At 54.2% G+C, this 15,637-nt stretch overlaps 8 protein-coding genes across 8 annotated transcripts; 5 read left to right on the top strand and 3 right to left on the bottom strand.

The window, feature by feature from the left end:
- Positions 1 to 328: 328 nt before the first annotated feature.
- Positions 329 to 1,490, bottom strand: BU26DRAFT_541249 (flavo protein-like protein oxygenase). Its single transcript, XM_033831586.1, has 2 exons — positions 622 to 1,490; positions 329 to 571 (listed from the first exon to the last, which is right to left on the bottom strand). Exons 1-2 carry the CDS (start codon positions 1,354 to 1,356, stop codon positions 422 to 424), a joined length of 885 nt encoding a protein of 294 aa, XP_033682107.1. The 5' UTR covers positions 1,357 to 1,490; the 3' UTR covers positions 329 to 421.
- Positions 1,491 to 1,760: 270 nt separating this feature from the next.
- Positions 1,761 to 2,970, top strand: BU26DRAFT_429667 (homoserine acetyltransferase family protein; the record flags this gene model as incomplete). Its single annotated transcript, XM_033823836.1, has 3 exons — positions 1,761 to 1,902; positions 1,959 to 2,804; positions 2,855 to 2,970. 3 exons carry the CDS (start codon positions 1,761 to 1,763, stop codon positions 2,968 to 2,970), a joined length of 1,104 nt encoding a protein of 367 aa, XP_033682108.1.
- Positions 2,930 to 4,097, bottom strand: BU26DRAFT_596879 (uncharacterized protein). Its single transcript, XM_033834979.1, has one exon. The coding sequence runs from the start codon at positions 3,740 to 3,742 to the stop codon at positions 2,978 to 2,980; it is 765 nt and encodes a 254-aa protein (XP_033682109.1). The 5' UTR covers positions 3,743 to 4,097; the 3' UTR covers positions 2,930 to 2,977.
- On the top strand, positions 3,922 to 5,884 carry BU26DRAFT_531899 (Poly(A) polymeras-like protein; the record flags this gene model as incomplete). The annotated part of the gene is made up of 6 exons (XM_033831064.1): positions 3,922 to 4,070; positions 4,123 to 4,271; positions 4,324 to 4,701; positions 4,755 to 5,501; positions 5,549 to 5,663; positions 5,716 to 5,884. The coding sequence occupies 6 exons, from the start codon at positions 3,922 to 3,924 to the stop codon at positions 5,882 to 5,884; spliced, it is 1,707 nt and encodes a 568-aa protein (XP_033682110.1).
- A 744-nt stretch (positions 5,885 to 6,628) lies between these two features.
- On the bottom strand, positions 6,629 to 8,545 carry BU26DRAFT_520376 (uncharacterized protein). The gene is made up of 2 exons (XM_033829278.1): positions 7,689 to 8,545; positions 6,629 to 7,523 (listed from the first exon to the last, which is right to left on the bottom strand). Exons 1-2 carry the CDS (start codon positions 8,137 to 8,139, stop codon positions 6,796 to 6,798), a joined length of 1,179 nt encoding a protein of 392 aa, XP_033682111.1. The 5' UTR covers positions 8,140 to 8,545; the 3' UTR covers positions 6,629 to 6,795.
- Positions 8,546 to 8,561: 16 nt separating this feature from the next.
- Positions 8,562 to 11,395, top strand: BU26DRAFT_341924 (DEAD-domain-containing protein). Its single transcript, XM_033822325.1, has 2 exons — positions 8,562 to 10,484; positions 10,536 to 11,395. Exons 1-2 carry the CDS (start codon positions 8,775 to 8,777, stop codon positions 11,244 to 11,246), a joined length of 2,421 nt encoding a protein of 806 aa, XP_033682112.1. The 5' UTR covers positions 8,562 to 8,774; the 3' UTR covers positions 11,247 to 11,395.
- A 467-nt stretch (positions 11,396 to 11,862) lies between these two features.
- On the top strand, positions 11,863 to 13,246 carry BU26DRAFT_341926 (uncharacterized protein). The gene is made up of 4 exons (XM_033822326.1): positions 11,863 to 12,122; positions 12,185 to 12,561; positions 12,638 to 12,840; positions 12,900 to 13,246. Exons 1-4 carry the CDS (start codon positions 12,014 to 12,016, stop codon positions 13,087 to 13,089), a joined length of 879 nt encoding a protein of 292 aa, XP_033682113.1. The 5' UTR covers positions 11,863 to 12,013; the 3' UTR covers positions 13,090 to 13,246.
- A 1,708-nt stretch (positions 13,247 to 14,954) lies between these two features.
- On the top strand, positions 14,955 to 15,358 carry BU26DRAFT_506405 (uncharacterized protein; the record flags this gene model as incomplete). Its single annotated transcript, XM_033826907.1, has 2 exons — positions 14,955 to 14,979; positions 15,024 to 15,358. 2 exons carry the CDS (start codon positions 14,955 to 14,957, stop codon positions 15,356 to 15,358), a joined length of 360 nt encoding a protein of 119 aa, XP_033682114.1.
- Between the last annotated feature and the right edge of the window lie 279 nt (positions 15,359 to 15,637).

Consider the following 15,637-nt stretch of genomic DNA (forward strand, 5'->3'; position numbering starts at 1 on the left):
ATGCTAGGTAGGCGCTGTGAAACGAATTGGGCATGTTTGTCAAGAGCATCCCGCTGTGTGGTCGAACAGATAGCGCATTCCAAGCGAAGCGGAATCGGCAACCGCGTTCCACCTCGCCGTGAGATAGAATGGAGCGAGGTGCGACTATGCGCCCCGGTACGCGGTCAAACCGCGTACAGAAGTATCCTTGTTAGTTCAACAACCGATGGAGGTTTAAAGCACTTCAAGATAAGCTACCCCAATTAGCTGTTCCCAAGTATGATGTGTTGCTGTATCGCGATGAGTTTCTCGTCGGTGCATCTGGCACACATGTCGCTGGTAACGGCGTCTATATGTCTATTTCGAAATGCTTCGTCTATAGTCGCTCGCGCGAACTTCAAGAGTCAGAGCGGCACCGATGAGAAGGAGTTAGAGGAACATGCTACTGTAGCTGCCCATCCACCTTTGGTTTCGCTAGCTTCGCAACCTCCGGATCCTTCGTCGCTGCATCAAAATCCGGTCGGGGTAGCTCGAATGCTTCCGTCGTGCGCCCAAAAGTGATTCCTCCAAGACGAGAAATGGGCTTTAAGACCTAATGAGCGTGAGTTTCCGCCTTCGCTCAGCACAGACAATGCGACTTACCGCAGGGTCAATCAGGACGCCCTCCTCGTCAATCGCATCCTCGCGGACCCAGAACCTCACTCCTTCCACAATTCCCAGCACTCCCGTCTTCTTTCCAGGCGTCATCCTGCTTTCCCACTCCCTTGTCTCTACCAGTTTCGCCTCGATACTGAACACCGCCTCCTGAACCCTATCCGGCTTCACCACCGAGCTCTTCGCGGGATGCAGCCCGCTAAAGGACCACTCTGAAATCCCAGCAGGTGCATTGATCGAGCAGTAATTTGCAGCCTCGATATAATCCTCCGAGATAATATTCAGCACACACTCCTTCGTCGCCACTAGATTACTCAACGTATCCTTCGGGCGATTATACCCTCCGCTGAAACCGAGAATAAACAGCGGCGGATCGTGCGAAATCAAATTGAAGTACGAGAAGGGCGCTAAGTTCGTAGTCTTGCCGTCGTCGCTAATAGTCGACACGAAGCCTACGGGCCGTGGAACAATTCCAGAGATGAGGAGCTTGTAGTTGTGGACAGCTGGTCGGCCCTCGGCGTAGGGATCGATTTCTCGGTGCTTCTGGGCAGACGGGTTGTTGGCGCCTTCTCCTGGTTTCCAGGTGGGCTTGGGGGTTTGCACGTAGTGCCATTGGTTCGAGTGGTCGAAGGGTGGACGCGAAGCTTCAACTTTCTTGAAGTCGGGGTGAGGGTTGCGTTTTATGGCCGCTTCAGCGTCGAGCTTGGGCGCAGAGTCTGCCATAATGGAGCAATGGAGCCGAGGGTTCGGGTATTTCGAAAGAGCTGCGCAGCTGGAGAGATTCAAGCTATGGGGACAGGGCCAATTTTGTAATTTCGACTTTCCGAACAATGACGGATACCATTCCGAGGCTAAAGAAATTCTTCGACGGCAGTTCCGCGCGATCGGGGGATGTCCCGACGTCACTAGGGTCTACCCCACTATTGGGCAGGGCCTACCCCGCTATCAGCACAACACCATGCGGGGAGCTGGATCGGATGGCGATAACGACGCGAGAAGCGACCACAGGACTATGCCCCATTGCTCGCTGGGGACTATCCAGATAAATAGGACATATCCATCCATTGAAAAGAACGCCCAGCTGAAGAGCACCACCCTTGAACCGACCGGGGGCCAAAGAATCCAAGATGACAGACGACTACCAAACCTACAAGCTTGGTAACTTCAAGCTCAAGTCTGGAGGAGAGCTCCCAGATGCTTTCATCGCGTACAAGACGCTCGGAGATCCTTCATCGCCGGCCATTATCTATCCGACATGGTACTCAGGAAGTACGAGTTGTCCAAACAAGAGAGCTTATGCCGCCGCTAACGGGGAGATGCTATAGTGATATCGGATAATTTTTGGCTCACTGGCGCAGACAAGACTCTGGATCCTTCAAAATACTACATCATCATTCCAGCTCTTTTCGGCAACGGTCAATCGTCTTCGCCCTCCAACATGCCGGACTTACGGCCCTTCCCTCAAGTCCTGTTTTATGATAATGTCTGCGCCCAATACGAACTTGTCACAAAGCACCTGGGCGTTAAGCATGCAAAAGCGGTGCTGGGGTGGAGCATGGGCGCGGGTCAAACGTTCCAGTGGGCAACACAGTACCCGGACTTCATGGACTTTGTCGTTCCCTTCTGTGGAAGCGCAAAGACGAGCTTGCATAACCAGGCCATGTTGGAAGGCGTCAAGTCCGCTCTGTACGCAGCGAAAGGAACAAGCTCGGGGGGCGTGGCGAAGCCGGAGATGTCCACTGCAGAACCTGGCTATGCTCCCTTCACCACGGAGGCTCGGATGAGCGGGCTGAAGGCGCTAGGGCGAGTGTACTCGGGATGGGGCTTTAGTCAAGCCTTCTATAGAGAGAAGCTGTACGAAACGGCTCTCGGGTTCAAGGATATCGACGACTTCATGGTCAACTTTTGGGAAGCTTGGGCTTGTTCGAAGGATCCCGAGAATATGTTGGTCATGGCTGATACCTGGCAAGCTGGGGATTGCTCGCAACAGGAGCCGTACAACGGCGATATCAAGAAGGCGATGGAGGGAATCAAGGCCAAGGCGTTGGTGCTCCCGGCGAAGACTGATTTATACTTCCCGCCCGAAGACTCAGAGATGGAGGTCCAGGCCATGAAATCGGGTGTAGGCGAGCTGAAGATCTTCCCGAGTATATGGGGTCATTGGGCGGGAGGTAAGACTAGTTCGAAATTGAAAAGAAGTAATGACACTGACGCGATGCAGGCCCTGGTCAAAGCACCGAAGACGTGAAGTGGCTGGACGATAATCTGAGGGACCTTTTCTCTGGCGGTCGACAAGGATCTGACGAACATGCTTATGTTATCCGCGATAAGAAATGAGATGCTGTTACTCCTTGCCCAGCTCAACAGCTCCAAGGATTTTGAAGCGGTCGTGGAAACCTTTGCGTTCAAGTACGTATACCGTGTCGACGTACCAGCCCAGCGCAATGGGCTGATCCGTTGGATGGTTGCCCAGAAATTCAGATATACTTGTCTTGATCTCTTCGCCCAGCTTCCGAGCCCCCGCATCGCTGTTTGCTTGGCCGACAGAAAGGTGAGGAGTGAATGGGCGCCCATTGGCATCGCATTCCGCAAACTCAGCCTGCAGGGCCGCCTGAAGCTGTGAAACGGAGTCCGATGATGGGTCCAGCCAAACGGTCTTGCTCCTTTTGCTGTGAGAAAAGGCACCAGGAGAGTCTGCAAGGAGAGACATGTGAAACGGGTTGATCTCCTTGACGGCTTTCTGCACTCGCAACAGGATACCTTCTTTCAGGTGGGGCGGCAGCGGATGGTCTCCCTGCTGCGCATCTTCTACTTCGGACGGTGATGCAAGGAAGGGATAGATTAGATTGATGTGTGGAGGCCAGCGGGCAAAGTGCCTGTCGTGAACACGCCTTACAGCTTCAATTGGCGCGACGATAGTGGACGGCGGCAGCAGGGCAAGAGCGCTCTTGTGCGAGAGATGCGGTGGCAGCCGGGCAGCCATGGTGAGTGATGGTGTTTGGGGTCGCGTAAGGCTGCCCTGGCCGCGACGAGCTGCTGTGGCTGGTGGCGCAGGCCTTGGCGGCCGTGCTTGCCTCAACGCAACCGCAATCGGCTTGCACCTCTCCATTCACTTCAGACCCGCGCTGAAGGCCGCGTCGCCATGTGGGAGCGCTAGACCTTGTCGCTTTAGGCCTTTAACGCACCTCACGACAACCCCTCCGACACCCGCCGCACCCTGCGCCCTCTCAGTCGCCTGCAGTGCCTCCGCTTCCGAACAACTCGGATCTCGACTCCCCAGAATCCATCATGGACGGCCAGGAAGCCCGCCAGTGGGGCATCACGAGGGCTATTTCCAATGCACAGCCCACTGAGGCCGACCTCAAGCTCAACGATGCGCTAGTCGAGGCATTGAAGCGCGAGAACAACTTCGAGACGGCTGAAGGCACCGAGAAGCGGTGGGTAGCCCGCTTCAGAGACCCTATCCGGTCGATTGCTGATGAATTGCAGAAAGAAAGTCCTCGCACACTTGCAGAAGGTCACTGAGGAGTTCGTGCGCCGGGTATGCAAGATGAAGAAGCTTCCCCCGTCCACCGTCGAGAGCGCTGGCGGGAAGGTCTTCACCTTTGGCAGCTATGCCCTCGGCGTAAACGGTCCATGTATGTGTCTTCCCGATACGCCCCTATGTAACCCCCGCTGACACAAGTACAGCATCCGATATCGATACCCTTGTTGTTGCGCCGAAGCACGTATTCCGCGATGACTTCTTCGACCACTTTCCGCCGACGTTCCGAGAAATGTCTGCCGTCGCAGACATCACCGAGCTGAATCCCGTGCGAGAGGCATTCGTCCCCATCATCAAGATGGAATACCGCGGCGTCAGCATAGACTTGCTCTTCGCGTCTCTCCCGTCGCTGTCGCGCGTTGGTAGCGACCTGGAACTCACCGACCTGCAGCTGCTGCGCGGTCTCGATGACATAGCGATGCGCAGCGTAAATGGCACCCGCGTTACCAAGGAGCTTCTCGACAATGTGCCGCAGCCCAAGGCCTTCAGGCACGCGCTGCGAGCGGTCAAACTCTGGTCAAACCGTAAGAATCAGGACGTACATGTGTTTGGACTCGCTGTTGCTGACATTATGCAGAGCGCGCCATCTACGGAGCGGTATTCGGCTTTCCCGGCGGCATAGCGTGGGCTATCATGGTTGCCCGCATCTGCCAGCTCTATCCCTTCGCTTGCGGTGCGACCATACTAGCTAAATTCTTCGGCTTGATGCTGAAGTGGCAGTGGCCGCGGCCCATCATGCTGAAGGACGTCGAGCCCGGTTCTTTGAATCTCAAAGTCTGGAACCCTCAACTATACGGCGCCGACCGAGCCCATATCATGCCTGTCCTCACCCCCGCCTACCCGTCCATGTGCTCCACTCACACCGTCATGCCCTCAACCATGAGAATCATGATGGCCGAGCTCGACCGGGCGGCTGGCATTTTGGACCAGATTCAAGCCGGGACTAAGAGCTGGAAAGACCTGTTCCAGCGACACACGTTCTTCACCCATGACCATAAGTACTACCTCAGTGTCGTTGCGACAGCCTACTCGAAAGAGGCACACGAGATTTGGTCCGGCCTGGTGCAGTCCAAGGTCCGGTTGCTAGTCAAAGGCATCGACGATGGTGCTGCTGGCGTAGAGCTGGCCCGTCCGTATGTGAAAGCGTTCGAGCGCGTCCATCGCTGCGCGAACGAGGAACAGATCGACGAGGTCAAGCAGGGCAACGTGAAGTATCAGATCAAGGAGGACGAAGTTCCCGCGGCAGGCGCTAAAGCGTCCAACGGTGATGCGCCCAAGATTATCTACACGACCACATTTTACATTGGTCTGACGTTGCCTGAAGGTACGTTTCCCCCACGCCACCGGAATTAGTTTGCTAACCATGTGTAGCCGGAACCAAATCACTGGATATTTCGTACCCGGTATCCGAGTTCAAACGCTACATCGCAATGTCAGAGTCTTACAGGGAAGAAGACATGTTTGTTCGTATCGTCCACACCCGCAAGTATGACCTTCCTCACCCAATTGCAGTTTCTAGAGGCTGACGCTGTCCGTAGCCACCAACTTCCCGACGACGTCTTCCTCGCTGGCGAGACCAAACCGACCAAATCCGTCAAGGAGAAGAAGAAGAAAGCGAGCGGCAGCAGGAGCGCCAAGCGGCAATTCGCCGAGACGGGGCTGGAAGTGCGTAACACACGACTCACGAAATCTCCGAGGGCGTCCTAAAGCGCCGTAGGAGGACAATCACGTTCTCGTGCTGACGTCTGTGCTAATCTAGGACAGCGAGAAAGTATCGAAGAAGCGCCAATCCGAGGTCAACGGCCTACCTACTCCGACTCCGGCATGAATTTCCTGGCGGCTAGGCTTGCATATGTTCGAGAATTCCCTTCACTTCACTTTACAGACTTGCCGAAAAGTTCGAGGCTTCTGACATTATCTTCTCTCCAGTCACGACTGCACATTACGACAGCGCGAACGACGCTCTCCATGCCCAGACCGCCTTGACGGGTCCCGCTTCACCATCCCACCGCGAGCGACACTCATACTCTCCGCGGGACCACGAGCCGATGCCGTGCTAGTCTACAGCACCACCGGTCCAGGCATTAAAAACAGAAACCAGACAAAAAAAAGTGGAAAAGGGTAGCTTAACCGCGCCGATCAAATCACTCGACAGCTGGGAAAACACAAACAAACAAAATGAGGTTTGTTTCCAAAATCTGATGGTCACGCAGGCTTGCCAACAATGCGACCAGAGCCAAGCTTACTTTCCTTCCCTCTTCTTCGGCATCTTCGCACCATGATTCAACCGGGGCCGGCGTTGTTGGCGTTCACTACTCAGCATGCATCGGAAATGGTGAAAGGTGCAAACTCCAAAGGAATCAGCAACTCAATCGGGATTTGGGGAATGGATTACTTTGGGCGCGGGAAATTGTGCACGAAAGTGAAAGCAGGGTTCGTGTAAATACTTTTCAGAGACAATTTATTACATTTATGGGGCCCAAGGACCTGTCAAATCATGGTGCTCGTCCGTTTGCATATTTCGTTACAAATTCATGTGAGGTTTCCGAACGCCTAATGCGCCTAACCAGCCCTGTACCAAAACTCCGTTTCTCACATCCAAGTTGAACAACTTCTACTCAGGCAGCAGCAACAACAGGAGGCGCTCCCTCGACGCCTTCAGCCAATTGCTTCTCCTTTATCGCCAATGCATCCGCCTCACAAACTACCTCCCTCTCCCAAATCGGCAGATGCTCCGTTGGCACAACCTTCTTCCTCCCTGGCACTGCCCTCGCCGCGGTACTCCAATCAAAATAGGTTCGACACCCCATGCAATACACACTATCGCACCCACCATCCTTCTCGATCACTATAAAGCAATTCGGACACCTCTTTCCATCTTTCTCCTGCATAATCTTCAGCGTGTCTTTCTCTGGGTCTGTCATCTGCGCGTTCACGTGCCGTGCCGCGTACTCGCTGCAGGTCAGGTCCGTATGCCAGGGTACGTTGCAAGAGGCGCACATGCGTGTGCTGCAGGCGTGGCATTGCACATGCGGATATCCCGGGCTCCGCGGATCGGGAAGGCCCTGCGCAGCGCAGGACGAGTTGATGCATGTTATCATTTTAGCATCTTCGAGCCAGACGCGCAGCATGCCCTCGTTGTACTTTTCAAGCGCTTCACCAGCGGGGAAGTATTTCATGACGAAGTCGAAGTCCCAGAAGGCATTGCAGCCGGGTTCGAGACAGCCGAAGCTTACCCTGCGCGCGCCGAGCAGGTCGAGTCGCGCGGCCATGCTGGCGCCGATGCAGGATTTGCAGACGGGGTCGATGTGCTTGGCATAGGGGTTTTGCGCGAGGTGTGAGATGCCTGAGGCATGGGTACGGAGTCAGCGTAGCTCCTAAAGAGCGTGCAATAGTTAAGTCCATATCTCAGTTCATTGCGTGCCTAATTACGAAATGCCACCTGAGGGCGTTTCGCAAAACAAAGGCACGCAGCAGCAGACAGCGGACTTCGAACCGGGATCTTACGTACATGCGTACGGGACTTCGGGGGCGCGGTAGCGGTAGCTGCGCGGCGAGACATAGGGAATGAAGTCAGCCACCGGTTGCTCTTCCGCACAGACTCGACAGGTCCGGTGAGTTCGCGGAGGCGCCCTTGGTTTCCGGGTCGTTTTGGGGGGCTTGCGTTTGGGGAGCCATGGGTCGGTGCGAGTGCGGCGGCGTAGGGGTTTCCTAGGGATGTGCGGCGGAGGCGCTTGGGATGGGTCGTGGGTTGTAGATGAGGGCGTGGTGGTGGAGCGGAGGACCCGGGTAGTCTGTAGTGGTGCTGCTTTGGCCCTGCGGGATGTGGCCCGCTTAGGTTTGGTGTCTAAGCGGAGCACTTTGCGGGTTTGGGAGCGGGTCGACGGACCGGGGGAAAAGCGGGACCGTGACCTGGTGGATGGGCCGGTGGAGGAACGGGGTGTCTCTTTCGTTCGTGCCATGCTAGGCGAAGAGAGAAGGGCTACAAGAGGAAGAAGATGGAATGGGTTCGAAAGGAATTGAAGAGGAGAGATGGTACTAGTAAGAGATGACAAGGCTGAAGGGGAGGTGAGAGGCCAGGTTGGCATCGAGGGGTACCGAGGAAACTTAGATGAGAGATGACTGGAGGGGCTGAGGATTGAAGCCTCCTACTTATCTCGCCGCAAGTGACTCATTGTAGCCTCACTGATGAGCTATTATATCTAATCCGGAGGGGACCCATCAGGCTGAACCACTCACGTCGTACCGATGCATGTAGCCCGGCGGTCAGGCAGAAGCAAACGGCGTCCCGAATCGGCTCGCCTACAATATTGTCCTCAAGGCTGCAGCGATAGACTCGCATACCTTATTCGCTCAAAGTCGCCTACCGAGATCAGTTATTGGGCGATTTACAGCGATGCGTTAACGTCTAGTCTCTGATGCCTAGATTAGAGTTTTCGGAAATAGGTTCGGCCGATGCGCGCGAGTGAATGGCAAGCCCACCGCTTTTGCCAAGATTTCGCGCTAGGGCCATCCGAACTTTTTCTGCCCTTTGAATTATCAACTTCTGGGCATCGATTTGCGCGCGCCTTGTCAGTTGCGGGCTTCTTCCGAAGCAATGGCACCTCAAGTTGAAGACGACTTTGTGTTCACAATATCCGATCATGACGACGTATCCGACGACGGCGGCTTCGAAGACGCTGCGGCAGAACCGCCGAAGCTCTCTGGGCGGGGGAAGAAAAGAAAGTACATGGAGGATCCCGATCTGAATGTCAAGCCGAAGGATGTACCTACAGAGAAAGCGAAGAAGGGCAAGAAGGGAAAGCAGACAGCGTCTGAGCTATACGACGAGGAGGACGAAGAAGAGGCAAAAATCGCCGAGCCGGGAGAGGATATAGAGGAGAATGACGATATTGCGAGCGATTTCGAATTTGCCGTAGGGGATATAGATACCGGGTTTGTGGAAGAGTTCGATGGGTGGGGGATCGAGAAGGCGACACAGGCGCAGGAGAGGAATGCTGAGCGGAAAGGCACTGCTGTGGATGTTGATGATATTATTGAGCGGAGGAGGACTAAGAAGAAGCAGGCAAATGCTGTTGAAGAGATGGAAGTTGATGAGCTCAAAGAGGATAGTGAAGATGGTGAAGCTGAATTTGAAGGTTTCGGCGATGACGACGAGCTGCTCGCCGAGGATGGCTTCGGCATGGGTGCTGGAAGCGATGAAGATGAAGATGAGGAGGGTTCAGATGCTCAAGGCAGCCAGGATGAGCGAGGAGCGGAAGCCGAACAGGATGATAACGAAGACTCGGACAATGACTCTGTGGCTGCACCCGTAGCGCACCCGATGGATCTTGAAGCCGCCGACTCGGAAGATGAGAGCGCGCAAGACGATGCAGCTGAAGCAAAGAAGGCAGCTGAATTCTTTGCACCTGAGGAAGGTGTTTCGGGCAAGAAGAAAAAAGGCGCGAAGTCCACAGGGACATTCCAGGCAATGTCTCTTTCTCGACCGATTCTCAGGGGTCTTGCCTCTGTGGGTTTCACAGAGCCAACGCCGATCCAGTCGAAGACTGTCCCGATTGCGCTGCAAGGCAAAGACGTCGTTGGAGGGGCTGTCACTGGTTCCGGTAAAACAGCTGCCTTTCTCATCCCCATCATGGAACGTCTCCTATACCGACCGAAGAAAATTCCCACCACTCGTGTCGCTATCCTTATGCCAACGCGTGAGTTGGCTGTCCAGTGCTTCAACGTCGCCAAGAAGCTCGCTGCCTTTACCGACATTACCTTTGTGCAACTGGCGGGTGGCTTCTCATTGCGCGAGCAAGAAGCTGTCCTCAAAACGAAGCCCGATGTTGTCATTGCAACCCCGGGTCGGTTCATCGATCACATGCAGAATTCGGCTGGCTTTCAAGTGGAGAATCTCGAGATTCTTGTTCTCGATGAAGCTGATCGTATGCTCGAGGAAGGTTTTGAGAGCCAGCTGAACGAAATTCTGACCACCATTCCCAAATCACGGCAGACGATGCTCTTTTCCGCAACGATGACTACCTCTGTCGACAAGCTTATTACATTAGGAATGAGCAGGCCCGTGCGACTTATGGTGGACGCGAAGAAGCAGACCGTCGCCGGCCTGACGCAGGAATTTGTACGTTTGAGGCACGGCAAGGAAGACAAGCGATTGGCATATCTGATGTACATTTGCAACAAGATATACACGGACAGAGTCATCATATTCTTCCGGCAGAAGAAGGAGGCGCATAGGGTGAGGGTAATATTCGGTCTTTGTGGGTTGAAGGCGAGTGAACTACACGGTAATATGAGCCAAGAGCAGGTAAGATTATCTCCAAAATTCTTAAATAACCCCGTTCTAACTCCGTAGTAGCGTATCCAAAGCGTGGAAGCATTCCGCTCTGGGAAATCGGCTTTTCTACTTGCTACGGATGTCGCCTCCCGTGGCCTCGATATCAAGAACGTATCCACTGTAATCAACTACGAAGCACCTCAAACCCACGAGATCTACCTTCACCGTGTCGGTCGTACGGCGCGTGCCGGACGAATTGGCCGATCGTGCACGATCGCTGCGGACCCTGACCGAAAGGTCGTCAAGCAAGCTGTGAGAGCCGCGCGAGAGCAGGGAGCAAAAGTCGTCAGCCGACAAGTTCCTCCCGAGGAAGCGGGAGAATGGACGAAGAAGTTACAGGACCTAGAAGACGAGCTCGAAGAGGTTCTGCAAGAAGAGAAAGAGGAGCGTGCGCTGAGCATCACGGAGCGTGACCTAAAGCGCGGTGAGAATCTCATTGTCCATGAGGACGAAATCAAGTCCCGGCCCAAGCGCACGTGGTTCGAAACTGAGAAGGACAAGAAGGCAGCGAAGGAGAGAGGAGCTGCGGAGCTGAATGGGCCTATTGAGAAGAAAGGCAAAAAGAAGCTCAGCGGCAAGGACAGGAAAAAGCTCGAGCTGCGGGATGTGCAGACAGAAGGGAGGGTGTGGAAAAAGGGCAAAGCGGATCGGGGGATGAAGGTGCTTCCCAAGGGGAAGGATGGGAAGGCAAAGAACAAGCCCAAGAAGGGTGGGAAGGCGACGAGGCGATGAGCGTGATGGACTTGCGTGGAGTAGCCTCGGGAGTCGTTACCGCCAGAGCAGCAACGTATGAGTGCTGTCTCCGTGTCCATAGCTCAATCTCGGTCTCACCCACTTAGCACGGATATCATGTCAATCTTGTCAATGGAACGTTCGTGGACTCAGCGTGATGTTCGATTGACCTCAGGATTCTAGGCCGCCAAGCGTAATGCAGAACATTGCCGCATGCAGGCTAGCCCATCAGCGGAGCTCTGCGGACCAAATGTTTCCTCGACCGCCAATTTCCCAGCGGCTTCCGATCTCACCACCGCGCGCGCTGCTTCCTCGTATACTTCCTCCTCGCACTACCTCACGCTCCTTACCTTAGCCGCGCCCCTCCGTCTTACTGATCCACACCCAGACGCGATCCCACGACACCGTGCCCCTGCCTCGCTCCTGCTGTTTTGGAGAGCTGTTATCGGCTTATCAGCGCTGTGACACTTTTGTTCAACCGTCCGAAAGCGCGCAAGCAGCAGTCTGAGTCGCCAGCGGAGAGCACAGATATTTGGCGCCTGCCCCGAGCGATTTCGACGTCATCCGGCGAACGGAAAGGGAAACACACGGAGCTGCAGAGGTGTCGCACGCTTGTGGCTTGGAATTCGCGAAGGAAGAGGCACAGCGACAACACCAGCGAGACTATTAAAGCGCGGGCTGCAGCGAGACTGAAAAGGCGACTCAAGCGAGATTCAGAGATTCTCGAAGGAAAGGACCGCGCGGTGGGCATCATTCCAGCTCCTACCATGGCGAACACACGGGCTATGGCCAACGGCAACGGCGCCGCTGTCAGATCCGCGAAAGCAGAGCACGACGAGGAAGAGAACATCTTTCTCTTTTATCCCAACCTTATTGGTACGTCTCCGGGCCTTCCCCCGTCTATTCCGCGCCCTCCGCACGTTCTGACATCCTCCCAGGCTACTCCCGCGTCGTCCTCGCCGTAGCCTCCCTCTACTACATGCCCCTCCACCCGCGCACGTGCTCTATCCTCTACAGCATATCCTGCCTCCTTGACGCACTCGACGGGCTCGCGGCCCGCAGGTTCGAGCAGAGCACAAAATTCGGCGCGGTGCTGGACATGGTGACGGATCGATGCACGACGGCGTGCTTGCTGGTTTTCCTAGCGAGCGCGTTCCCGCGGTGGAGCATTATCTTCCAGGGTTTAATTTCGCTAGATCTAGCGAGCCACTACATGCATATGTATGCGACGCTGAGTATGGGTGGGGCGGGCCAGAGCCATAAGAAGGTGGAAGCCAGCAGGAGCTGGGTGCTGAAGATGTACTATTCGAACAACGTACGTTTGTCTGCGCCATCCACATCTGGAAGCGAGTTCGACCCTCGAGACAATGGTTTGCTAACAAATTGCACAGAAAGTCCTCTTCACCTTCTGCGCCCTCAACGAGGTCTTCTTCATCGCGCTTTACCTCCTCTCGTTCTCCTCGCCCTACCTTTCCCCAACCCTCTTGAAGAACTCAGACTCACCCTCCTCGCTGCAAGCGGGCACTCCAGCCGCACCGAAGCCCTCGATGATCTTCACGAGCCCGTGGTCGGCAGGTGCTATGGAGATGGCCAGGTAAGCACACAGTCGCTATTACCCACACATTCGAGATAAGACGTGCTGATATGGTACAGGGCAAACAAAATGGACTCCACGGTCCCCTGGATTCTCGCAATCGTCTCCTCGCCCATCATGCTTGGAAAGCAGTGGATCAACGTGGTCCAGCTTATCAAGGCAAGCAGGTGGCTCGCTGAGGGCGACAGGGCCGAGCGGAAAAAGCAGGGACTACCTCGGAAGAAGAGCAACGGAAAGAAAAGGCAGTAGATGCGAGGTATGTTCCTGCTTTCATGTCCAGCGAGGGCCTCGAGGCGTGTAGAAGAGGGGATATGGCGTTGCAGGGCGGTTTACTCCGGCATCGCACCCTTTAAGGATCATTTACCCCAAGCATAGGTATGCGGGGTGGCATCTTGAGCGCGTCCATGTTCCTGGGCGATGTATTACTCATTTCTGAATGTCTTTTCATTTCTCCAATACCTCATTCGCTTTTCGCCCAAGGATCGTTTCTTCCACTTCTGTCCCCTTGAGGCTTCGGCTTTCTTTCTTCTAATATGTCTTTGCCTCTGTTCTCATAGATGGGATTACGGCGTATGAGTGGCAGCGATGCACGTTGAGACGCACGCTGCAAGACATGGAAGCACTACATAGTAATCATAATTAGAACTCAAATCAGCAAACTCTGCGGAGCATCTTCCTATTTCCTGCCCAGTGCAAAGAAGAGAGTATTTTTCCTCTCGCCGGCCTGGCCTCGCCTCGCGTGTTGAGCGGCCGGAAATAGAAACAATGAGACCTTGGTTGACATATACTGACAGCACGGTAGGTATTCGGACATCGACAACGCAGCCAACTCTTGCCTCATCAGTATCTCGCTTCCACGGAGTTAAGATTATCGCGAAAGATGACTAAGGAGCTGCGACTTGGTCCTATGGATTGCTTGCCCGGTCACCGGGGCGTGTTCACGCCTTCTTATCCTTTCCAGTGTTCCGAACCGCCTCTTATCGCTTACCACAACACAGCGAGGGTGTTACTTGGTACGCTCCCACCCAAGGTTGGTAGGAAAAGCAGGAGCACGTGGGTCGCACGTGGCCTGCGGATGGAGGGAGCACCTTTAGACTGGAACTGTGTACGCTCCTTACCCAATATGGCGAGAGCCTGCCTCCTTCAGGATACTCCCTTTGCTATTTAGGGGTCACTGAAGATGACGTTTATCGATTCTCATTCGCTAAGAGGCGCTCGTCCCCGGAAATATGTGCCCCGTCCTCCGCTGACGGCGGCGATTGAAGGCCACCTCCTTTGGATGTGTGTATGCGCAAGCGAGTTCTGGAATTGAGAGAACATGGGCAAGAAGGCTGGCATATCGCTACTACTGGGAGGTTCAGCGTGGTAATCTTTGACTCTCGCGAGCTCAACGGCATAGCGTGGGTTAGTGGGTTGGCTCATCCTTTTAATGACAAAAGAAGGACTAAAAAATGACCAAAAAAAAATGCAAAAAACCAATTTGAGCTTGCGCCTTAATACATGCGCTACTAAATTTATGTCTCATGGGAAAACCTTGCGGTTTTATTTGGGGGTCGGCCTCAGACCACATCTCGAGGACCCGAATCGAACCGACGTCTTCTAAGAGAGTAGTTGTTCGTCTGTGGAATCTTAGGCGCTATCCACTCTCTTATCAGTCGGTTGATTTGTGAGAAACTACTGCAATTAAGAAAAATTTATACGCAATAACGATCCGCGTGCACGTACTGGGTAGGCAGGTGCTACTCTGCAGCTTCCTACGGCGACCGCTGTCCTAGATGTCACTTCTTCCAACCATCTTTGACGACCGGACTAGAGTGGAAGCGCAATTTGACTTTTGGCGTTGCGTATCGGACATCGTGGAAAGAAGTGGTGCTGGGTATATCCACAAGCAGTGAGTATGAATCCCCGGTATGGATTCACTCGCTATGACGGCTCTGCCATGGTAGGTCCGCTCGCTCTCTTTAAGAAAGATAATTGTTTTCGAGCAGATTCTTCTTATACCCTTTTCGCGTCTTGCACCTCCCTTGGCGGAATCTTCGTCCGTCTACATATCCTCATCTCATCTCTTCTCTACTTCAAATACCCCTGCCTCCTGCGCTCATGGCAACGCCTTCATGATCAAGATCAAGGGTTCCAAAGGTAGGCGCCCTCCTTTCTGTTCCCTTATCTCCACCCCTTTGCAGAGTATCGTCGCACCGTCTCTGAAGCCCTCCACGATACTCTCTACAAAACCAGTGCTAACCAACTCCCAAGGCCACATCGTCGACTCCTCCACAGCACCCGCACCCCAGACCGTGTACGTCACCGTGACCGTTCCTGCTCCCGCGGCGATGGCATACACCTTCACTGCCTGAATCCCTCTACCCTGAGCCAGGCATTCCATTCACGTCCCTCTTTCCCGGTTCTACTCTTCAAAACTGCTCTTCTCACCACGGTCTCCGTGTGTTGGTATAGGAATTCCTACGCACCTGGTAATGGGAACAGTGTTAGCAGCGTATGGCGTCAAAAAGAAAATTAGCTAACAGCGTGCTATGTGTTCACATACCGTGTCGTGTCATGTCGTGCCGTTTGCCTGGCCAGAATGGGTGAATAGGTAGGATCGAGGACCTTGCGTTAGAAGTAGCTACATTCACCCTAGTGTCTCCTTGAATTTTTAAAAAAGGAGTAATAACTAACGCATCCCACGCCCTGATGACCTGCGAAAAAGTAGTTGCAGCCTTGAAAGAACAGCAATACCAAAACATGTTTCGGTGCTGGAAAACTCCCCGAAGCACCTCAGGAGCAATGATACCACAAT

The sequence above is a fragment of the Trematosphaeria pertusa genome (assembly GCF_010094035.1).
Source record: "Trematosphaeria pertusa strain CBS 122368 unplaced genomic scaffold BU26scaffold_9, whole genome shotgun sequence".
In the NCBI taxonomy this organism is placed as follows: Eukaryota; Fungi; Ascomycota; class Dothideomycetes; order Pleosporales; family Trematosphaeriaceae; genus Trematosphaeria; species Trematosphaeria pertusa.

Coding starts and splice junctions, on each gene's coding strand:
- BU26DRAFT_341926 (XM_033822326.1), top strand. CDS start 12,014: ATGGCGAACACACGGGCTATGGCCAACGGCAACGGCGCCGCTGTCAGA. Junction 12,123..12,184: donor CTTTTATCCCAACCTTATTG/GTACGTCTCCGG, acceptor ACATCCTCCCAG/GCTACTCCCGCGTCGTCCTC. Junction 12,562..12,637: donor AGATGTACTATTCGAACAAC/GTACGTTTGTCT, acceptor CAAATTGCACAG/AAAGTCCTCTTCACCTTCTG.
- BU26DRAFT_520376 (XM_033829278.1), bottom strand. CDS start 8,139: ATGGCACGAACGAAAGAGACACCCCGTTCCTCCACCGGCCCATCCACC. Junction 7,524..7,688: donor CCCCGAAGTCCCGTACGCAT/GTACGTAAGATC, acceptor CCCATGCCTCAG/GCATCTCACACCTCGCGCAA.
- BU26DRAFT_596879 (XM_033834979.1), bottom strand. CDS start 3,742: ATGGAGAGGTGCAAGCCGATTGCGGTTGCGTTGAGGCAAGCACGGCCG.
- BU26DRAFT_341924 (XM_033822325.1), top strand. CDS start 8,775: ATGGCACCTCAAGTTGAAGACGACTTTGTGTTCACAATATCCGATCAT. Junction 10,485..10,535: donor GTAATATGAGCCAAGAGCAG/GTAAGATTATCT, acceptor ACTCCGTAGTAG/CGTATCCAAAGCGTGGAAGC.
- BU26DRAFT_541249 (XM_033831586.1), bottom strand. CDS start 1,356: ATGGCAGACTCTGCGCCCAAGCTCGACGCTGAAGCGGCCATAAAACGC. Junction 572..621: donor GCGTCCTGATTGACCCTGCG/GTAAGTCGCATT, acceptor CACGCTCATTAG/GTCTTAAAGCCCATTTCTCG.